The 13,801-nt window shown below is 44.3% G+C and overlaps 2 protein-coding genes across 2 annotated transcripts in view; one reads left to right on the forward strand and one right to left on the reverse strand.

Moving 5' to 3' along the window:
- Nucleotides 1–2,480, reverse strand: part of cln6b (CLN6 transmembrane ER protein b) — an 8,762-nt gene extending 6,282 nt beyond the window's left edge. Inside the window, exon 1 of the mRNA XM_035665741.1 lies at nucleotides 2,074–2,480. Coding sequence (XP_035521634.1) covers nucleotides 2,074–2,480 — 407 coding nt within the window. The remainder of the gene's footprint in view (nucleotides 1–2,073) is intronic.
- A 2,233-nt stretch (nucleotides 2,481–4,713) lies between these two features.
- Nucleotides 4,714–11,912, forward strand: fem1b (fem-1 homolog b). Its single transcript, XM_035665365.1, is given in 4 exon segments — nucleotides 4,714–5,397; nucleotides 6,983–7,050; nucleotides 7,053–7,231; nucleotides 7,233–11,912. Coding segments are annotated over 4 exon segments (1,908 nt in total). The 5' UTR covers nucleotides 4,714–5,149; the 3' UTR covers nucleotides 8,646–11,912.
- Nucleotides 11,913–13,801: the final 1,889 nt, after the last annotated feature.

The following is a 13,801-nucleotide window of genomic DNA, read 5'->3' on the forward strand; positions in this document are numbered from 1 at the left end:
TTATAGAGACACAACAGGATTCACTATCTGACATATGGAAGCTTTAGATAAATGTGCTTTCTGCCACTGAGAGAATTATAGAGGATCAGACTTGTTGGTTGTTTTGTGACAAATCTGTAATAAATAATGCACAGTGTGTCTCTGTTGTCGCTGAGTGTTTGTGAAGCAGCAGCGACTGTGTAAGAATGTTTCCTAGATTCAGCTGATGTTCCTGTGATGTCCTGACAGACCTGAGGAGGAGGCTGTGATACAGTGTGCAGTAACAGTCACAGGAGGATGCAGACGCTCTCATCCATTCTCTCTGCACACTTATTCCCATTCAGACTCCACTTTCACGCTTTATTTCCCGCTGCTTCTGCCGCTGCTGGAGAGCTTTATCCTGTTTGCTCCACAAATTGCATTTTCACTTTGATTTATTGTATTTTTCAAACTTTTTAACTCAAGTAAAAACTCTGTGTTGATTTGTTCTCCTCCACATGATCAATTCTGTACTCTGGGAGTCTTTCTGTTTGTGGATCTGCTCCCAACAGAAACAACAGGAAGACAGGAGTTTGCTGTACGATGGTAATTAGAGCAGCAGGGTTCTCGCTAACATTAGCAGCTCATCAACTAACTCCAGAACCCAGACTGAAGTCCTCTACACACTGAGGGATGTGTTTAATTATAAGATTTGTTGTATAAAAGGAGACAGAGTCGTTCTCACTTTAAAGCAGATTGGACATATTGGGTCCAAGGTGTGAAGAACAAGGAGTTTCTCCTGCTGATGAAGGAGCTGTTTGCTCCTGCTGGAGGTTCCAGGTGCTCCTGGGAAACCTGGACATTTAGAGACTAGTTTTATAGTCATGAAAAGACCTTGAAATGTAATCAAATATCCTGGAAATTATCTGTGTTTTCCTGGAAAGTTTGTATTTTAGCCGCTTACATCATTATGTAAACCTGGGTGTGTATTTAGTTTGAATTAGTTTGGATAAACTGAGACAGTTCAAAGCAGGTTTACCAGACGCACCAGGGGTCGGCAAAGCTTCCCATTGATTGATGATTTTAATGGGTGTAAGAAAATGTGAAAAATATACAAAATAAAGTCCAGATATCTCATCATCTTGCATTATAAAGGTTTGCAGATATAACACAAAAAGAGCTAATAAACATTAAGTGTGAAGAAAACACTGAATCTGTCAAAAAAAGAAGCTTATTAAGTTTGACTGTTAAAAACAAATAAAACTCATCTCTGTATAATCAAACTTCCTGCAGTTACTGAGTTACTGTTTGGTTCATTGTTCAGTTTATCAGCTGTTCTCTGCTCTTATTGATACTGATCAATATGAAACATACTGATAATATGTACTTTAGTTCAGGGTCGGCTGTGTAATCAATGAAAGACAAAGCAGAAGAGGAAAATGCTCTGTTTCCACACAACCTGCAGCCAAATGCCCTGAAAAATGATTTCTTAAACTTTGAACCCTGACTGGGCTGATTTGTCCTCATCTGACGGCTGCGAAGAAACGCAGAAAATCGAACCTGTTCTGAAAACTTCAATGAAGGTTTTGGAGTCGGTGTGAACATTTGATGCAACCGGGCGATCGAATATGATTAACAGAACAAATATGGATTGAAGCTGACGTAGAGCTCTTGCTGTTGCTCTGTATTGGCTGAGGAGGGAATATAAAGGGGGGAACATCACAATCTCGTCTGTGAGTCTGGACTCTTTTACAAAAAAGCACAAAGCAGGAGACCAACCAGAAACAGAGAGTCTGTCTCTGCTGAGTTTCTTCCAATAAATCAAACATTTAGTGCTCTGTAGTGTAGGAGACACACACACAGTAAGGTGGTCCTTTAGTAAGAACATTAAAACCACTGTGAAGATAGATTATGAGCATAATCTGCTCACAGTATCAGCAGTAAAATGTTCCCCCTCAGGGTTTTATCTGACAAAGTCACTGCTGCATTAATGTGTGAATAAGGTTGAGCTTTGAACTGTTTGTGTAGTTTATTTTCCAGCTGTGACTGTCTGGAGAAATAACTTCCCAGAGACACTTGTCTGTTGTGCTTGTGTCTGTAGTTGACGGGCAGTACCGCTGGCTCCATTGGAGACCCAGACTCTTCCTCTGGCTGGTGCTGAAGATCAAAGTCCAGTCCCTCGCCTGTCTGTGGCAGAATTCTCTGAGCAGGGAACTGATGAAACCCAGGAACAAGGAGGTGGCGTCTCTACTGGAGAGCTCAGGTCTCCACAGGTTGCAGAGAGGATGGTAATGTTCTACCTGCGTCCTCCATAACGTCCTGCACTGGAAGACTAACAGAGACCAGGATGAAGTTTTCCTCTGTTGCTGAATGCCTGGAACCAGTTCATCATTCAACTGAATCTGGTTATCTGGGACTGGATGGACCTCCAAAGTCCAGGATGTGTATGTGTTCCTCATTGTGTTCACTGTGTACAGCTGAGGTCCCAGCAGTCTCCCCTGTGGGATCATGGTCTGGTCCATCCCATTATGTCCTGTATATACTGTCGTCACCTGTCAGTAACGTTCACTTGCAAAGCTAACTTCAGTCTGTGTTTTATTTGTGTTGGAGCGGCATTTTAACTCACACTGAAGTTCTTCATCAGAAGCTTCCGAATGTACAATTTTAACAAATTAAAGACAATGATGGTATCAGTGTGATTTGTACTTACTTTTACCTTCAAGTGACGTCTGAGGTATCAACAAACTTCCAACTAATGCAGAAAGTCACAAAACAAATGACAGTTTGTCATTCTCTTGCATTAAAGGGATAAAGCAGATGGTATTTAACCGTCAGTCAGTCGCACACTGAGCTTTAATGCTACGCTAACAACGTTCAGTCACACCGCAGGATGTCTGGAAGCCGCAAACACAGGCAACTTCGTCTGAAGTTTCAAACCCGCGGCTCTATTCACAGTCCTGACACACGTTATCGCTGTGTGTTCATTAACCACAGCTCGTACAGCTTTTAAAAAACAGTTTAAAGCTTTTTCTCCTGGATGAAGCTCTGACAGCTGTCTGTGCTTTAAATCTCTCCTTCCAACAGGTTCCATTAACGAGATTTACACGTTCATATTTGTGGATTTGTTTTTATTTTAACGATCCATTCAGTAGTGAGCGTTTGATCATCACTCGTCTTCCTCAGCCCGGTTGTCTTCCGTCAGGTCCCGGTGGCCAGCAGCTAACAGTGTGCTAGAGATACTTTCAGTAAATGTTACTGTAATACTTTGACCTCAGTGAGGTTTATAACGCAGTATTGGTACTGCAGTATTTTCACAGTGGGGTTGGGACCTGAATACTTCCTCCACCCACATCAACCCCCCCAGGAAGACACACAGAGGCTGACCTGTGTAATTACAGCCCTGTATGTGTCGGTGGAACTGTTTCCTCAGTTTTCATGTGCAGCCTGGTTTCAGAGAAAACTGTGTCAACATGTTTTCATCGGCCAGTGAATAGAATAAATAATGGATCAATAATTATTTATTTAAATAATGGCTGTGTAATGATCGGCTGATCCAGGAAACATGTAGAGACTCAGATTGTAGGGTTGCACTCAGGCACTGGATAACAAACAGTGTCTTCCCTTTTAATGAGCCGCTGGCTGAAATGACCCAAATATGACTATTATATTATTATTTTATTATAAAGAACTCATTTATAATCAATCAGGAGGTATTTTTAAAATATTGGCCCCTACATGCACTCAGTATTACATAATGATATCTTTATACATTCTCTGTATTCTGTATTTTTATCATTCTAACAAGCAGACAGACTCACGCTCGAGGCTGTGAACATACACTGTGTTCAGCTCTTCAAAGCAGAAAAATATACACAGTAGGTCGATATATATCCGCAGTTTGAAGAAAACTAAATGAAAATGTTGTTTCCAACCAGTGTGTGTGTTTATTTATTATTGTATCATTCTGTTTTCTTGTTGAATTATTGGTTTTATTCTTATTATTCTTGTCTTTTCTGTCTGTGAAGTCTTTGTTGTTCTATACGTTATTATTTTGAGAAAAACAATAAAAAGTGAATCAGAGAAAAGAAAGTGTCTGTGAGGTTGTAAGACTTTTGTGATAAAAGAAGATCAGATAGACTTTATTGATCCCACACCGGGGGGGCGGCTCCAGAAACAACACAACAGATTAGAAAAGACACATTAAATAGAATAGAAGAAGAAATATGAGAGTTATATGTTTATATATACAGCTTTTTATATACATACAGATGAGACTGCGAGGGAGCTGCAATCTATATTTCTTAAAGGACCAGTATGAAGGATTTAGTGGTGAAGTTTCAGATTGCAACCACTTGCGTCAGTATCTGATGAGTTGGGAATATGAACGGCTGTGAAGTGTGGAGGAGTAATAAAACATGTTATTATATTATTATATAATATATGAATATTGCACTTTGAGAGTCCTGTTCTACAAAAACACAGTGATTATTATATTCTGGTGATTATACATTAATGAAAACATACTTATAAATATTAGATGATATTTCTGACAATAGATCCTCCTCATTTTTTTGGGGGGAGTTTTTTTCAACGTTTTCCACAACATTACAGTTTCTGTACATCTTTTATTCATGTTTTTTATTTATTTATTTTGTATTTCTTTACGCATTTTGTTTCCGTTCAAACTGTTAAATAAAGCTTTTAGTTTTTTTCAAGCGGAAGCCAGAGAGGCGGAACTCATATGAGCGAGAGAAAGTTCCACTCGGACGTATTTTCACGCTGAACGGCAGCTTCCGGCCGATGAGTATCTCTCTCCAGCTGAAACTGTTTGTTTTTGAATCTTTGACGGTTTTTTTTTTGTACCGTTTTTCCACCGAAGCTCCGGTACAAGTTGTTGTAACGGAACCGAACACCGAGCTAACGGCGGACTCCGGACGGTTCGCGCTGTTTGTGGAAGCTCCCGTTAGCACCGACGCTAGCCGGCCCTCCGCTGAAGCCTCCGCCGGGCGGAAGTCGCTCGCCGTCGGATTCGCTCCGGTTCTTTCTCGCCGCTATAACGGAGAAGCTCAACGTTTCATGCGTGCGCCGGAGCCGGTTCGGACATTTTAATGGGAGGCGGCTCGCGGTGGAGGACTGGACGCTGCCAGCTGCGAAGAAAGAAGCGGAGGTCGTGGCTCCCTGCCGGGCCCAGATGGACTCTCTGGCCGGGTACGTGTACAAGGCGGCCAGCGAGGGTCGAGTCCTGACCCTGGCCGCGCTGCTGCTCAACCACTCCGAACCCGAGACCCGGTACCTGCTGGCCTACGTGACCCAGCTGGCCGGGCAGAGGTCCACTCCCCTCATCATCGCGGCCCGGAACGGACACGACAAAGTGGTCCGGCTGCTGCTGGACCACTACAGGGTGGACACGGAACAGACCGGCACGGTCCGGTTCGACGGGTGAGAGCTCCAGTGTTCCTGTTTATCGATCCGCTATCAGGTTATTAAGATCCTGTTTTCAGGCTCCAGAGGGATTAATTATCAGTGTTGGATAGTAAAGAATATATTACTCATTATCTAAAGTAACTGATTACTCCCTGTCAGCAGCAGCTAGTTACTTTACTAACGTTAGTTACATTACTAGTTACATTACTTTGCTGATATCATTTCCCCCCAAACTTCAGACGATTTAAATGCAGTTTGTATTAAAGTAGTCTGGCAGTGTTTCTGCGGTTTCCTTTTGTTAAATAATAGTTTGTAATCCGATATTTATATTTGTTAAAGGAAGTCCAGTTGAACAGAAACCAGCTCCTCTCTGGAACCGGTCCGTCCAGCCGACCCACTGACGTCACACACTCATTATAATACATTACAACGTCAGCAGAAATGTGTCGATCCTTTTATAGATTTTACTTTTCTGACTTATTTAAATTCAGTTTCTCTCAATAAAAACCCTCGTGTGTTAGTTTCTGTACACATTACTCACATATACCAGCTCCAGATAGCAACTCCCTCGCTTCACCCTCGCTTCACCCTCACCCCAGAGCCCAAAGAACAACTGACTGAACAGAGTAATGAAATCAGACCTGTGACGACACTGCAACAGAGTTAATCTGAAGGAAACTTTAAATTCAAAGGAAAAACACCATTTAATGTAATATTTAATATTTAATTTAATATTTAACGAGTTGAATTTAATGTTTATCGTCTCCTCTCTCTCTCTGTCTCTCTGTCTCCTTCTGTCTCTCTCTCTCTCTTGTCTCTGTCTCTGTCTCTCTCTCTGTCTCTCTGTCTCTGCTGTCTCTCTCTCTCTCTGTCTCTCTCTGTCTCTCTCTCTGCTCTGTCCTCTCCTCTCTCATCTCCTCTCCTGTCTCTCTCATCTCTCGATGTCTCCTCTCGTCTCTGTCTTGTCCTCTCCTCTCTCTCTGTCTCTCTCTGTCTCCTGTCTCTCTGTCCTCTCTCCGGTCATCTCCTCTTCCCTGTCTCTCTGTCTCTGTCTCATCTCTTCCTCTCCTGTCTCGTCTCCTCTGTCTCTGGCTCTCCTTCTCCTCTGCTCTCTCCTCCTGTCTCTCTCTCTCTCTAGTCTCTCCTCTGTCTCTCTCTCTGTCCTTGCTCGTCTCGTCTCCTCCTGTCTCTCTCTCTCTCCTTCTTCTCCTCTGTCTCTCTCTCTCTCTGTCTCTCTCTCTCTCTGTCTCTCAATCCCTGTCTCATCTCTCTCTGTCTCTGTTCTCTCCTTCTTCTCTCCGTCTGTCTCTCTTCGTCTCTCTGTTCTCTCATCTCTCGTCTCTGTTCTTCTCCCTCCTCGTGTCTCTCTCTCTGTCTCTGTCTCTCTGTCCTCCTGTCCTCTGTCTCTCCTCTCTCTCTCTCCCGTGTCTTCTCTCTTCCTCCGCTTCTCTTGTCCCTCTGTCTCCTCTCTCCTCTCTCTCTCCCTCTCTCTTCTCTGTCTCTCTGTTCTCTGTCCTCTCTCTCTCTGTCTCTGTCTCTCTCTCCTGTCTCTCTCCCTTCATCTCTCTCTCTCTCTCCCTCCTCTGTCTGTCCCCTGCAGATACGCATCGAGCGGGGCGACCGGCGCTGTGTGTGCGGCCGGAGCGGTCCACTTTGAGGTGGTGCGCCTGCTGTGAGTCACCATGCCAACGTTTAACCAACACCCAACCTTCCACTAAACTCCACCCCGCTGCCGCCGCGCGCCCTGCTTCGACGGCGGCTGGACATCGTCCGCACCTCCTGGTGGAGCAACAACGCCGACATCCAGCATCACAAAAGTACAAACAAACCGACCTGTCTGATTGAAACGCCGCCCTAATAAGGCCAACACGGACGTAGTGAAGTTCCTGCTTGAAGCAGGCCGCGACCCCAACCAAGGCCCACTGCCGGCCCCGCCACCCGCCCGCACTTTGCGGCGGGGCGGGCCATCTGGAGAATCGTATACCTGAGCTGGGTGCGCCTGCCAGAGCCCGGCCATGGTGGTGAACGGACACGGCATGACGCCGCTGAAGGTCGCGGCAGAGAGCTGCAAAGCAGACGTGGTGGAGCTGCTGCTGGCGCACGCCGACTGTGACCCGCGCAGCCGCATCGAGGCCCTGGAGCTGCTGGGCGCCTCGTTCGCCAACGACCGGGAAAACTACGACATCCAGAGGACGTACCAGTACCTGCACATGGCCATGACGGAGCGCCACCGCGACCCCGAGAACATCATCACCAAGGAGCTGCTGCCGCCAATCGAGGCCTACGGCGGGCGCTGTCGATGCCAGACCCCCCCAGAACTGGAGGCCATCCGGGTGGACCGGGACGCTCTGCACATGGAGGGGCTGATGATCCGGGAGCGTATCCTGGGCTCGGACAACATCGACGTGTCACACCCCATCATCTATCGCGGCGCCGTGTACGCCGATAACATGGAGTTTGAACAGTGCATCAAACTGTGGCTTCACGCGCTGCGTCTGCGGCAGAAAGGCAACCGGAACACGCACAAGGACCTGCTGCGCTTCGCCCAGGTGTTCTCGCAGATGGTCCACCTGAAGGAGCAGGTTGTGGCCTCGGCGGTGGAGCAGGTGCTGAGCTGCAGCGTGGTGGAGATTCAGCGAAGCATGGCTCGAGTGGACACGGCGGTCGAATCCGAGCTGCCTCAGGCCATGGACAATTACGAGTCGAATGTTTTCACCTTCCTGTACCTCGCCTGCATCTCCACCAAGACCACCTGCGGCGACGAGGAGCGCGCCCGCATCAACAAACACATCTACAACCTGATCCAGCTGGACCCGCGGTCCCGTGAGGGTTCCTCTCTGCTCCACCTCGCCATCAGCTCCAGCACGCCGGTCGACGACTTCCACACCAACGACGTGTGCAGCTTCCCCAGCGCGCAGGTCACCAAGCTGCTGCTGGACTGCGGTGCGCAGGTCAACGCCGTCGACAACGAGGGCAACACGCCGCTGCACGTCATCGTCCAGTACAACCGGCCCATCAGCGACTTCCTGACGCTGCACGCCATCATCATCAACCTGGTGGAGGCCGGCGCCCACACGGACATGACTAACAAGCAGAAGAAGACGCCGCTGGACAAGAGCACCACCGGCGTGTCGGAGATCCTGCTGAAGACCCAGATGAAGATGAGCCTCAAGTGCCTGGCGGCGCGCGCCGTCCGGCAGCACCAGATCACCTACCGCAACCAGATCCCCAAAACGCTGGAGGAGTTCGTGGAGTTCCACTGAAACGGACCTGAGAGCTGAAGGAATCAAGGACTCTTTGTTGTTTTTAAAGAATTTCTTATAATTTTCTAACGAATCCAAACGGTGCTGAAGGACGACGGTTCAGTACCAAAAGTTTTTGAGCATTTTTATAAAAAAAAAAAAGTGGGTTGCTTTTTTTCTATTTTAAGTATTAATTGTACCAGCAGCGACAGACGGCGGTTGGTCCGTGTCTCCGGCTCACTGCAGAACGTCGCAGCAGAGCGAGGACAGCAGTGACATCACCGCGCCGCTTCTTGTTTTGCCTTACCTCCACGCCGCGGGAGCCGCCATGTGACTGATTCTACAGTCGGAGTGAATGAGCGAGTGAGTGAACGTAGACAGCCGACAGACGACCGACCTCGCCCGCTCTCCACGCCCACAGAGCAGCCGCCACACGCACTGATTATTTTTTTTAACATGAGAAAGGGTTTTCACTGGCTTTAGTTTTTACTGTAACGATGAACCGCTGAGAAACGGGACACACGATCGGACTGCTGGACAGAATCTATACAAACCATCAGGTTTTTAAGTTCGTTATATTTGAAAATATGTTTATTTTAAAGGGTTTGTAGATTTGTTCCGATGCTGCCTAAAATGTGGTTTGTGCACCGATCTGACGCCTCATAATTTATTAGCCCCGAACCGGGTCCCTGCTTCGTCCTCTGCTGGTCTGCAGTATAAGCTTGTTTAAAAAAAACGTATGTCTATCTGTTGTTTAACGGACGTGTATCGGATCGGTCTAGGTTTCGAGAAGGAGAAGGTGGTATCGGAACATTTCTATGTTTTTATGAAAATACTTTTTCTGTGGGCCTGTTTCACTGAAACTACACTACATGGCCCAAAGTGTGCGGACTAACCCGTCCACATACTTTGTACTTTTTGTTGGGTTGGATTTTTCCTGATTTCGGTCCTGTTCTGGACGCAATAATGTTTGTTTGTTTTTTCCGAGGTCGCTCTGATTCTGAGCACCTTGGTGCTAACTGGTGAATCGGCAAAGCGGAACCAGTCAGTGTAACAGAGGGCGCTGCACAACGACCTGTAGAATAATACGCCCAGATCAGAACAGGGCCGGTTCCTAGTTGTTGGATTAGGACTGTGATAGGCTTAACCTAAACCTAACCAACGAAGGCAACGAGGACTAGCCAGTCAGAGCTCGTCATGACTTCGCCACCCTGGGAAAAACAATTTAGCCCACCGGACACCTTACAGTGAGATTTTAGACCTCTGGTACCAAATGTTTTTGGCTTGTGAACCCAATATGTCTGTTGCAAGACTAGATAATAAAAAGGAGACTTTCAGCTACTCAAAGAGTTTAATTTTACCAATATTTAGTGGCTCGAAATAGTAAAAATATCTAGAATTTCACAAGAAAAAAAGTAATTATTAGAGAATGACCATGTGTCCTTCCGGCAATGTGGCAGCAGTTTGTCCCTTTTCTGTTTCAACATACCTGAAAGTGCATCGTCACAAACTGCTCCGTTTTGGAGGTTTATGTTTTTCACAGGACGGGATGGAGGCTGTTGTCACAGCGGTTGTCCACATACTTTTGGCCAGGTAGTGCACTTTTTCTAATCTTTAAAAATACCAACCAAATATTCCCTGAACATGGTACCATTGTTTTGATTCTGTAGATGTAGGCAGATGGGCTTTTAGTTTGAAATGTAAACATAAGAACAGAAACGACGAATGTTCTCCCAGAAATCCACATTTTTAAGTTTGTTTTTTTTAATAAACAGTGAAGTCGGGTTGCAGCAGCTTCAGCTTTGGTCGTCGTGTCTGAAAAACATGAAGGTAGAGGTCTGAACAGGTCCACAGATTCTGTTTAATGGGGTCTGTTGGGTCCTGTTGTGTTGCCAAAGGTTTCAGGTCTGTGAGTCAGTATGTCCAATAACTCTTTATCATCTCTGATCACGTGCTCTCTTCATACACCAGTGACCCTTCATAGGCCCCGCCCCTTTTTGCTCAGTGCTCCAATCACAGTCGACTTCCTTTCCTGTACTTGATAAACTTGCAGTAAATACTCTCTGTGATGGCGAATCCTGATTCAATGTGTGAATATGAGCTTGAACAACACTTGTTTGCGTTGCTGCTCACAGTCTAACTCACTGTTTCCATGGCAACGTTAGATAGACTTTGAACGTGACATTTTCCAAAATACTTGTTTAAAAAAACTTTTATTGATGTTCAAGTAATATTTATTACGTTAAATTAGGGCGCGCCATCGCACAAATGTTCGGCCACAAAGTGCAAGACACGATGAAGTGAGTAGCCAAACATTACGTGAATTATACATTCATACATCAGTTTTGGTCCGTTGCCCGTTATTTAATTAACTAGTTCTGACTTGAGCATGAAATAGAAAGTACGGTAGTCGTTACTTAAATTTCTTTTTGTGTTTGATTCATGAATTAATGACAAAAAAAATCTGTTTTTATTTTCCGATTTTAGTTTATATTTTGAAAATAAGAAAAACAAATGAGAGGATTTCTCAGAATTTAGAAGTGAACTTTCTTTTCACTATTTTTCTACATTTTACAGACAAAAAAAATAACTCCAGAGATTTAAAACAGTGGAAATAATAATTAGCTTGCATTAGCATGTTGTGTGTAACAGACGGACGGATGATGCCGCAGGTGGCTCCTCAACACAAAGAGGGAACATCTGGACCGGATTGTGTTGATTAATCCATCGTCTGAGGCCGAGCTGCTGCTGCAGTAATTAGATTGAAGATCTGTTTTCGTTGTATTTTTGAAGCTGCAGGATCCTCTGAGCTCAGTTTCAGTGTCTTTAAATGAAACACCTGTTGAAGCTGTAGAAGAAAAATGAATCATGGCGTTCGGTTTTCATTAGACGCTGGTGTTGCCGCAGCCGGTGTCGTGATTATCTCGTCATCAGGTGGAGGAAAACTAATTTTAAAGTGTCACACTAATCAATAATCTGTCCAGCAGAGCTCAGAGTTGTTGTTAACCATGTGATCGGGCATTACAGGCGGGCGGGGGGAAGTTCTGCCTGCAGGTTTTAGGGGTTTGGTGTGATGATGATGATGATGATGATGATGTGCCATTCAGAGTGCTAATTTTATTTTTTATTTAACAGCGCGGGAGCGTGTTGATGGAAGTGGGAAGTTTGGCTGAAATGAAGCCAAAGATTCTCTTCTTCATGTGTTGGGGAAACTTTTTAAAAGATGTCAGCTGTGGTGAACTTCCTGCAGAATGAAAGCTTTCAAATTAAAAGTCTTCTGTCTGCATTCACCTGTGTTCTGTTGTTTATTTATGAGTGATTTAGTCTGAATTAAGGGATGAACGAGTACATATTCATGTGTTCATTATCTGTACTCAGAATGGGCGGGGCTAACTATAAGTTGTTTAATTAAGGCTGAAACTGATCAATGGGTTAATCAGAAGTATTTATAGGGAAAATAGTTACAGCCTTATTGAACTTCTGAGGAATGTTTCTGATCATAATAGAGAAATATTTATTAAATGTAATATCTCTGATGAAGTTCATCATCTGATACTTGTACAGATGTTTTTGTTAGTAACTTAAAGCATTTTTCCAGGTTTGTGGACTTCGACTTCGTGCACATATGTGTTGGTGGGTTTGTGGTTCCTCCCCCAAGAAAATGTATATTTTTTAACACAAATTACCATATCTTTGAACAAAAGTGGGAAAAACGAGGGTAGATAATAAAAAAAGCTTTAAGCTGTCTCAGAGCACACGCACATGAAGGTTGATGTTCATGGTTACCACATAATAATAATTTATTCTTATTGTAGCTAACCGGTTCCTCTTCTGCTACCTTCAGTACAAAAAATTCCCTCCACTGAAACTTGTGTTCACGACAAGTTGTGGCCCAAAACTTCTTTGTTTAATTAATAAAGTGGATATTCACTCTCCCGAGAGCCCTGCGATACACAAATTCTTCGCTCAAAATGCTCATAAAATGCAGAGGCAGTGGGTTCGAATCCGACCTGTGGCCCTTTCCTGTCTATCTTCAACCGTCCCATCTAATAAAGTAAAAAAGCCCCCAAAAAGTCAAGTCTTTGCGTTGACATCACACAAAAACATTTGCTCAAGCAGCGGTCTCTCCGGCCCTCCCCACATAGAACTGCGAAAGCCCCACGAATTTCAATTTGTGTCTTTGCGTTGACTTTGGATGTTATCTCATCGTCCAAAAGATTCTCTTAACTTTCTGCACCATGACGAGGCGACTGCTGTGAATTCATCACATTCTTCAGTCAGGGGATGAAACTGTCTGGTTTTTACAAACTGAACTTTTATCAGAACTCAACTTCAGTGAAGTTTTCTGATCACATTGACTCACTTGGAGGAATAAACCATTGTCCTTAACATGCAGTCGCCGTCTCTCTTCACAACAAACTCAAAGTGACAAGGTCAGGTCTCGTCTGCGTGAGCAGAAAGAACTAGTTGAAGACTAGTTCCCTAAAAGTGAAACATTTAATCACAAAAAGAGTCTTTATTCCAATATGAACACAAATAGTGAACAAGGTGTACATCCACTGTAGAAACTCTACTGCAGAAACAATAATGCCACTATCCTTATTAATTCATACACAAGTTTATATTTACAAAAAAGTTCAAGTTTGACTTTATACAAAAAAAAGTGCATCAGATATAAATTTAGAAATAATATACAATATGTGTTCGTAAGATGCATTTACAATTTCCATTAGTGTAAAAGAGGAAAATCAGCCGTAGGTAGTCTCGTGTTGTCTCTTATTGTCCTCAGACACAGTGTAAAAGACACTTTATCACTTTTATTTTAACAGGTCTTATTTTTCTTTTCTTATGAAATCGCATCAATAAACTGCAAACATCATGACATGATCATAAGGTTGGACAGGGAGTTTAATGCAGATTATTTTAACAGAACGTCAGCCGCAAAATCGGTAGGTATATAAATTGTGTCCAGATCTACGAAAAAGCCTCTTATATCGTAAACCCAACAGGAAGTCAGCCTTTTTGATTTATTGTCCAAGTTGTTTGCAGTTTTTGTCATTTTCATGTGCTGTATTTTAACAAACTCCTGGGGAATTAATTGGATCGACTTGTGGTTTCAGTGCAATCTAAAGACATTCATGATGAAAACATAATTGCTTCGTGGTGTTGGCTGATGG

Source organism: Morone saxatilis, unplaced genomic scaffold, assembly GCF_004916995.1.
Source record: "Morone saxatilis isolate NCDOM2014 unplaced genomic scaffold, NCSU_SB_2.0 Contig2, whole genome shotgun sequence".
NCBI lineage: Eukaryota > Metazoa > Chordata > Actinopteri > Moronidae > Morone > Morone saxatilis.